General features: G+C 40.7%; 2 protein-coding genes across 2 annotated transcripts; both read left to right on the top strand.

The window, feature by feature from the left end:
- Positions 1 to 960: 960 nt before the first annotated feature.
- Positions 961 to 2,200, top strand: LOC133712564 (uncharacterized). Its single transcript, XM_062138668.1, has 2 exons — positions 961 to 1,555; positions 1,826 to 2,200. The coding sequence occupies exons 1-2, from the start codon at positions 1,274 to 1,276 to the stop codon at positions 1,925 to 1,927; spliced, it is 384 nt and encodes a 127-aa protein (XP_061994652.1). The 5' UTR covers positions 961 to 1,273; the 3' UTR covers positions 1,928 to 2,200.
- A 2,363-nt stretch (positions 2,201 to 4,563) lies between these two features.
- Positions 4,564 to 9,086, top strand: LOC133710771 (mediator of RNA polymerase II transcription subunit 8). The gene is made up of 10 exons (XM_062136903.1): positions 4,564 to 5,106; positions 5,196 to 5,379; positions 5,586 to 5,705; positions 5,800 to 5,864; positions 6,614 to 6,901; positions 7,090 to 7,146; positions 7,383 to 7,589; positions 7,851 to 7,904; positions 8,501 to 8,561; positions 8,691 to 9,086. Exons 1-10 carry the CDS (start codon positions 4,642 to 4,644, stop codon positions 8,882 to 8,884), a joined length of 1,695 nt encoding a protein of 564 aa, XP_061992887.1. The 5' UTR covers positions 4,564 to 4,641; the 3' UTR covers positions 8,885 to 9,086.
- The last annotated feature ends 253 nt before the right edge of the window (positions 9,087 to 9,339 follow it).

Below are 9,339 nucleotides of genomic sequence, written 5' to 3'. Positions count from 1 at the left end.
TATATATATATACATGTTAATTTGGTTGCCGTAGGATTGCAAATTTGATTGAAATGAAGGGCTGGGATTGCTTGACCGTTAGGCCCAGAATTCAAAACCCACCAACGGGATGAATCCACGTGGCAGGCCGGCCCCATCTCTGGCGCGCTCCATTTTCTCTCAGTTGTTGCGCCACGCGTCGCTGTCGTACTGGCGCGCTCCACTTTCTCGCAGGCATCTCGCCACGCGTCGCGTCCGTGTGATCCACTCCTGAAATGAAGGCGCGTCGATCTCCCATGACTGCATGCAGGACGTCATCCACGAGGGGGCCTTGCACAAGTGGGTTCTGGGCTTGGCTGGTCAGGAAAATAGTCATGGAATTGACTATTTCTTTGGCTGTAGTCATGAAAGGCAAAACCTTGCCAGTCAAAAAAACTCCGGTGGAAGCATGAATATCTATCTCAAGGTCATGTAGTCAGGTTTTTCTTGACTATGACTATGACTATGACTATGACCTCCGGTGGACTTGCTCTAAGGCTTGGTTTGTTGGAATGAGGCTCCCCTTTTCTTCTAGATCTTTATCAACGAGACTCACTTGGTCTTCTGCATTTTCGGTTTATTTGAGTTGTAGTTTTTTTTGTCGCTTCTAATTTGTTAGGCGCGCTGAAGGTTAGTACCTTTGTAGTTCTTCTGTTTTTTTTTTTTTTTGCTAGGGCCATGGGTGTGGTCCTCCCTTGTAAAATTCAGTTATTTTAATAAATTAGATTGGGAGGCTCTGCAATCTCCAATCATATTTTAACCCAAAAAAAAAAAAAAAAAATCTGATGACAACCAGCTTGAGCTTTATGGAAATAGCATATAGATTGCCCTGACGGAATAATTGTTTTATTTGTTTTTTTCAGCGAAAGTACGTTAGCTCTATTCATGCAAGTGTAATTACAAAGGTGTTTTTAAGACCTCATTTTATTTTCACACAGGGTCCTGAAATCTCAGAGCCGGCCATGGTTGTCGCTTCACTTTTTAAGCTCTAAAGACTTTTCTTCGCAGTTGGAATCATTATGTGCGTGCATATGGAGGATAGACCATTATTAATTGCAGACAGGAGTACGAATTACCGGGGTAACTATAGAGGCAAAAATTAAAGAAGAGCACTGCAAGGATAGGGAGATAGATTAATGGCGAACCACAGCCACTAGAACGACTTTATATGTAGCTAGCACATGGTCTAGAGTAGCGTTTGTACGAGTCGGTACTATTTATCATCTCTAGCTAGTTATCGATCTGGTTGTGAAAAATGGCTTGTTTCACTACTACCTTTTCGTATCTGAGCGTGGCATGCGATGGCCTTGGATGCAATGCCTTGATTCAGGGACGTTATTTTACTTGCCTGGAATGCTCTATTCCCGGCGGACCCAACAGTTTCGATCTCTGCACCTCCTGCTATCCGAATCAAAACTACTCCCACCTCCACACCACTTTTGTGGAAAAGCACGTCTCTGCGTTTCCAGCTGCAAATTACCTACCAACATCGTATAAAGCTGCGAGCCAACCGGCGACACTGAATTTCAGTAATGAGGTGATAAATAACTACGCACCTTAATTCAGCTCTCTAGTTTAGGATTATAGAGTTTAGAGCTAGTAGCAACATCATTAATTTTATGCCGAGCTCAGCTCGGTTAAGTCTTATTATTCTACTGGCATGGCTATATGTATAAGGTTGGTTCCATGGTGATTGGTGAACATAATAGTATAAGTACATGCTAATTGTATCGATCACTGATACAATTATTATAAAATTAAGTTCTCTTATTCATTGTTTGATGGATAATGTATTCTTATGCTGCAGGCAGCAATGAAGGGAATAGAAGCAGTCAATACCGGTCGTAGTTATTGCACATTGCCACATTTTATAGATAATGTTAATGATGTCTGTTGCAGCATTATGTGATAGGTAGATCCTTATGTACATGTAGTTTCCTCTCATGTTTAATTTAAACACGCATTAGAATAATATTTATAGATATCTGCTTGGATTAATATATGGGGGTCGAGAGAATAAGGATCCTGGTATCTTTCATTCTTGTTGTGTTTGTTGATCTGATGTTTAATTATTATGATCGATCCTGTTGATTTGGTAATGTTGCTAGCTTACTTAAACTATGATGTAATGTATTAGGAAGTGTTGTAATGAAACAGATCTGAAATGTGATGGTCCTCTTTGTGAATGTTTAATATATTGAGATCTTTCGAATTTAAATTTTCTTGTCGATCTTATAATGAAATGCCATATCACATACTATAAAGCATATTAATTAACAAATATATCCAAGCACCAATTTTTGAATAACCAAGAGTAAAATGACCAAGAAGAGTATAGAACCCTAATCGCTGCTACCTCAACGCACTCAAAACCCTAGAACCGTGATGGTTGTTTTTCTGACCAATTCTTCCAAGAGATTATGGTGTCCATCGATGCTGTTACTGCCTCCTTCGCTGCTTCTCTTGCCCTTGCTGGCAATGAGATCATTGATATCTAGAAAATGGATGGAAGAGCCCTGCACAGGGCTTCGCAATCTTACCTGCTTGCCCGTCCACTTGTGTGACAACCTGCTGATCTGAACGAAAATCGTCGCTTTTTCGGCGAGACTGGGTTCTGGAGAGAGAGTTTCGGATCCAACAAAGAAGGAAGACCGTTTTGTGATCTCCTTCGATCTGAAACATGATCGGAGCAGGGTTATCAGAGGAGGACCATGGCATTTCAAATAGGCACCTGTTGTGCTGCAGGAGTACGATGGGGTTTCGCCAATCCACAAGGTCACTGTTTCTGATGACTTCTCCGAGGTGGTCATGCAGAATGTTATACCCGCTAGCGGGTACAAGATAACTCCGGGCCCCTGTCAAAGAAAATACACAACGTCAAAGATATAAACCGTATTGCACAGTTTATGTTTCTCCGATGCTGAAGTAAGGGTATGTATCTAATTTGACTGAGTAACAGTAAAAGGGAATAAGTTATTACCCCTAGAAAGGTGGTTGAGCTTGGTATATATATCTCGAGCAAGGGGTATGAGCTTCCCTTTTCTTCGATGTGGGACGCAGGTTTACAATTTTCAGGCTAATATAGGATTCTGGTGTGTACTTTGACTAGCCCCACTGGGCAGAGTAGGACCCGTATCACCCAAGGCCGGACCCATGGTCTGCCACTTAGGTGATCCTGCGGGGTCCTGGTGATAGTATAAAACCTTGTGACAATGAAGTATTTGTTGTATGTACAGTCACCATGACGGTCTTGTTCTTATGGGTTCGCATTACTAACATCCCAGTGGACTTCGAAGTAAGGAAAATTGCTGTTAATATAGCTTCTGTGGCTGGAATGTATATCGAGTTGGATGAGAAATTGTTTAAGAATAAGGGCAAGGTTAGGGTTCGTGTTTCACATGAGATCTCCAAACCGTTTTCCCTTAAGAAAACTTTAAAGCCAGACTCTAATGTGTAGGCGGTGATTTCTTTCTTCTTCGAGAACCTAGCTTGTGGCCAAGTGTAAGGCTTGTCATATGATTTTCCATGAGGGAGGAGCATGCCCCATGGTTGCTAGGGTTGCGCCAAGAGTGGAACAAGTGGCACAGAAACATTTGGAGATAGTTGGTCTGGTATTAGGTTTTGTTAATAGAAAGTTTGTGAATGGAGCTTTCAAGTTTCAAGGCATTCAGAATGCAGTGCTACCTCCGGTGAGTATAGCTCTTTTTGGGCAAAAAGACCATGTATCTGCACGCAAGCCAATTGTGATTAGGGAGCAGTATGTTCACCAGAATGATAGCAATGATGACTCATTTGCTCTAGTTCTGGTGCCTGAGAATGAAGTATTAAAGAGAGAATGTCCTACTTCCCCATTCTCTGTTCTCAGAAAGCTGAAAATTTTGCTGCCAGAGTTATTTGATCGCCCTGCATGCACTGAATGTCCTACAAAGCAAATGAAAGTGCTGGAATTCACTTCTAGATTCACAAACAAGTCATTGTGCATGGTTAAGGCCCCAGACAGTATACTTGTACCAAAAGAAAGCCTGTTAAAGACTGGGCCAAAGAAGATGAGTGGTAGACGGACCCTTGGGATCCAAGAACAAGCAACTATCAAAATCCATGAAGGTTGCTGGAGCATAGAAAGCATGCTCTGCGTTTCTCACTAAACCTCCTAGCCCTAGCATTAAGGGCAAGGAGAAAATTTAATTCTTTTTTCGTTTTTTAGACTGTGCCTATTTCTATGTTATGGTTATTGCATAGTTCTTAGGTTTGCTTTTGAATAAGTGAGCATCAAAGGTTTATTAATGGATGGTAATATAGTATACCACATTTTTTTATGAGGAGTGAAATTCACACTCTTTATTTTACAATCCACAATCCACAATCCACACTCCATGTTTTATTCTTATTTAATATACTAAAAAAAGAAACATGATGCGAATTTCATTTCCAAAAAAAATCTCAAACACTGCTAGAAGCATCAACCCAATTCAAAAGCCCAAAAGCCCAATAATAGAAGCCCAGTACCAAACTAGTTCCAAGGCAACAGAAGGTGGCCCAGATGCCATTCATGTTCTAATGCTTTCTCTGTAAATCCTTGTACTTAGTTCTCTGTCGCTCCTTCGTTCGGATTGACGAGCAAGAATGGCAGCCATGGAAGGCGCGCTACAGAACCAACCTCCACAGCCCCTCCAACAGCAACAACCGCAACCGGCGGCGGTGGAGAGACTAAACGACGCCGTACAGCAGCAGCTGAACCTCAAGTCCGTCAAGGACCGAGCCACCAACCTGTTCAAAAACATCACCCGCATTCTCGAAGACCTCGACGGCCACGCTCGCACCAACACCACTCCCAAATGGCAGGACCTCCTGAGCCAGTACTCCATGGTCAACCTGGAGCTCTTCAACATCGTCGACGAAATCAAAAAGGTCTCCAAGGCCTTCGTGGTCTATCCAAAGAATGTGAACGCCGAGAACGCCGTGGTGTTGCCGGTGATGCTTTCGTCGAAGCTCTTGCCGGAGATGGAGGTCGAGGACAACGCCAAGAGAGAGCAGTTGCTTCTAGGGCTGCAGAGCCTCCCAATCTCGACCCAAATTGACAAGCTAAAGGTAATTGCTAGGCTTTATGTTTTCAATATATATATATATATATATATATTCTCAATTCCGTAATCTAAGTATGGTCCGATTCGGTTCAGGCTAGGATTGATATGATTGGAGCTGCTTGTGAGAGTGCCGAGAAAGTATTGGCAGACACTCGAAAAGCCTACTGCATTGGTACTCGGCAAGGCATTCCGGTTGTTCCTACTCTGGACAAAGCTCAGGCAGCTAAAATTCAAGAGCAGGAGAATCTACTCCGGGCTGCTGTTAATTATGGGGACGGTAAACCAATAATACCTGTTTTCTTCAACTGATTTTGGTAGCCTGGTTTCATTCATTTCCCTTAGTTTGGCTTCTTGGTTCTTCAAAATGCAATACAATTGGTTTAGTCGCCACGTTCTTATGATGTTGTGATATCAGCTGCTTAGTTTTTCTAATTATACAGAGTATGGTTATGAATTTTTATATGGATTTTTGTATGCGTGCAGCTTTACGGTTACCTCCAGACCAAAGGCAGAATCCACCTGCACTTCCAATGCATCTGGTAGATGTGCTCGGTGGCGGTGGTGGTGGTGATGGTGGTGTGCAAGCATTTCCTGAAGCGTCTGGTAATATTGAGTTACTGTTTGTTCAAGCATAAATTAACCTGGAGGTTTAGGTCGTATTGCGTTCCTTTTTGGCTGATTTTAACTAATTTTTCAGGTATGTACTCAAAGAATACTCCTGTATCATCAAGTAACTTGTCTGGCCAGAGCCCGTTGATGCAGGTTAGAATTGTTAGATCATAGACTTCTTAAAGGGCTGCATATTGAATTTAAATCCTTAATTCTTCTTGCAAATTTGTGAGGCAAGCTTATCAAAGTATGCTGAAGAGTACTTCATTAGGTTGTGCATTCATTTTATGTAAGAAAGCGTTATTTTCATCCTTATAGCTCTGTTTGCATTTATAAGTTGCAGAAAAGGGGTTTGTAAGGACCTGGAACTCCGTTTCTTTTCCTTTATTATTCTCTTCCGGCATTCATTCTGGTCATCTTTGCGCATATATCCTCATGGTCTTCAAAGTTTACCCAGTTCAATAACTCTTTCCATAAAAGCACTTTGCCTTATCTCGGGACTTTCTACTTTGGTTTCTGCCTGTGAAGTCGGTTGTAAGGGTTTTTGAAATTACTATGACTGCAATGATTTTACTATATTCAATTTGGATTTTGATTTCCGTCTACCCAAATTGAGTTTGATGTTGGCGTGATGATTGATCCTAGTTGATTTTTGAACTATTCTTTAGTAGCAGGTTGACAACCATACTTGTTATTTTCATAATCATCTTTTCTCAGCTTCTTATCTGATCTTTTGCTTCAGTTTTCCTTGTACTATATACATACTAATATGGAAGCAGGTTGAGTTGGGTCCACCTCAAACCTAATTGGTGAACTGTTTTCACCTGCAATAGAATTGCATTATATAGGTCTCTGTAATAGAATTGCATTCTATAGATCTCGCCTAACAATTTCAAAAGCAGGTTCCCGGATCACAACTTATGGGAAGATCAGCTGCATCTCCTGGTGGCACAAGTATTACAAACTTCGATAACACAACAACATCTCCATTACCATATGCCAACTCTCCAAGGTCTAGTACAAACATTATGAATACGCCATCTCCTCAACAACAAAGCCAGCAACAGAAGCAGCAACAACAGCAGCAACAGCAGCAGCAGCAGCAGCAGAAGTTGATGCAATTACCTCCTCAACAGCAACTCCTGGCTCAGCAACAATTTAGGCAATCGGGAATGCAAGGACTTGGACAAGTAAGGTTTATAGCAAATGACCTATATACTGTATTGCAGCTTTAGGAAGTTAGAAGTGATCCATTTTGCCAAAATTATGAATTAGGGACGTAACAGTTCTTTTTTTACGTTTTTGTTTCACTTGCTAGATTAATTTCATTGCAGTCATTTAGAGAACGCGACTTATGATGCTCACGTTGATTTTGCAGAACCCACTGCATCAGCTGCATGATTTGCAGGGTCAGGCTCAGCAAAAGTTCCAGTCGGTAAATTTGTTGCCTAGCTTCTTTTTTCTTGTACTTCTTTTTTTAGGAGCCTGTTGGCCATGAACCTGTTATACTCTATCTCCCTCCCTCTCACTCCACCACTTTCCTTTATTCTTATAGTTACAGGCATTTGACTGAGATATACTTTTGCATCAACAATCAAAAGAACTTTTTTATCAGTTACTGCAATTCTTTATATTCTGGGTTAGACCAATAAATTTTTGTTTTTGGTCTAGTTACATGGACAACATCAAATGCAATTTTCTCCATCAATGGGTCACCAGCAATTTCAGGGTAGGCAGTTGCCTTCTGGACATGTCCCACATGGCATTGGTCAAAACCAACTTAACCCAGGAAGTCAAATGAATCGTCATCTTAGTCAGTTTTCTGGTGCTGCTAATAGTGCACTGTTTAATGCTGCTCAGACAACACCAAATCAAATGGTCAGATAATTTTTCTATTCATTGTTTCACTTTTTACAATTGATTTCTTCAACTGTCATTTCTCCTTGCATCATGATGCAAAGTGGATGTTAGATTGTATTGCCTGCTTCTCCCCGTAAGTACATTAGTTCTGTGCTTGGATTTCATATATATAGTATAATTTTAACATCAACTCAAGCTTTATTTGATTTTTGGAATATGCTATCTTCTATCCTCTTTTGAGTCACTGTCTTATTTGATCTTTAATTCTTTCTGTTCCAGATACCAAACATGTCAGCAACAATGTCCTCACAATCAGTTCTGCCGCGAATGCAGGTACACTGCTAATATGGTATCCTTTGTTTTTTCTTGGTGAATTAATTATAACAGATGGGTGAATTGAAAGGGGTAAATGCCTTCGAGCATCGAATGAGATACTCTTGAATTATGGATTTATATAATGAGGTGTCATACTTGGCGAGGGCCTCTAGCATTTGGAACCAAAGTTTCCTAAGAAGTAGAGAACATAGTAATCACTTCAGTCCCGAGTAATGTTTTGGTGATGGACCAAAGAACAACAATTGTCTGAAATTCTGGTGTTAAGTTCTAAATGTCTAATTACATTCCAGTCGATAATGCGGATAGGCTTTGCCTCTTCACCGCTGAAGAACACCAAGCCACAAGTGATTCACTCAAGGGAGTTATCTGAAATTTATTCCTTGGGGTTGTGGGAATCATATGCAAGTTCTAGGAGGTCTTTATGGAATTATATTGATCTATATAATTTACAGAAGTTACCATCTTGTGACGTTTGTGTTTGTGTGCCCCTTTTTGCTTGGCATCTTCATTTTATTGATATGAATTTTGACATCATGTATTAGACAACCACTGATACTATGACAACTAAATGTCATTTTGATCTTTTGCCACAGTTTGAAATGCCTGGCAACAATCCCCAGAGAAGTCACGCTTCCCAGATTTTGAGCGACCAAAGTATTGACATATACCCTTTCTCTATCTTTGACATTAAATTGCATATAAATAATGCAATCAGGTGCCTCTTGTTCCTATTTTGTCAACAATGTACTGTGGCTCATATATCGTTGGGGTGTTTGCATGCAGTGTTTAATATGGGAGCCACAAATACTGGTGGTATGATGCCTTTACAGCAGCAACAGCAACATGGTTCACAAGGTGCATTTGGTAACATGGCGCAAAATGCTCAGAATCTACAATCTAATATGGTAGCACTTCAGGGCACACCGCAGAATCATCCCAATTTTAACCAACAGAGACAGCAGAACCAGCAGCAATAGAACCAATATTACTTGTTTGTCAACGAAAAATATGAAGCTTAATAGATTATTGTACCATATGTGGTGTTGAAAACAGTTAAATCACTTGATGTATGTGCCTGGGTTATAATAGCTACTCTGGTAGAGCTGCATGGGAACATTTGAGGTAAACATGTACATAATTCTGAATTAGCTAGTGGGTAAAGCTTCTGTTTAATTTCAAGCCAATCTCTTGAAAAATTAGTCGTTCTTTTTGAACTGTTTACTCTGTTTCTCCTCAACAGTTTTGTTTCTTTCTTTCCAATCAAAGTGAAGCTGCGAAAAATGGCCCAAGTCCAATTATATGAGCAGAACAACCTTAATTCTCATCGTCTTTTATCCTCTACTTGCGTTCAAAATATCATGTGACATGATAGTCTTGGATTAGGGGTCATCATTTGGCCCGCGGGCCTAAAAGCCCATGGGTGCCCGCCCAA

The sequence above is a fragment of the Rosa rugosa genome, chromosome 5 (genome assembly GCF_958449725.1).
Source record: "Rosa rugosa chromosome 5, drRosRugo1.1, whole genome shotgun sequence".
In the NCBI taxonomy this organism is placed as follows: domain Eukaryota; kingdom Viridiplantae; phylum Streptophyta; class Magnoliopsida; order Rosales; family Rosaceae; genus Rosa; species Rosa rugosa.
This window is presented reverse-complemented; position numbering and strand designations above follow the sequence as displayed.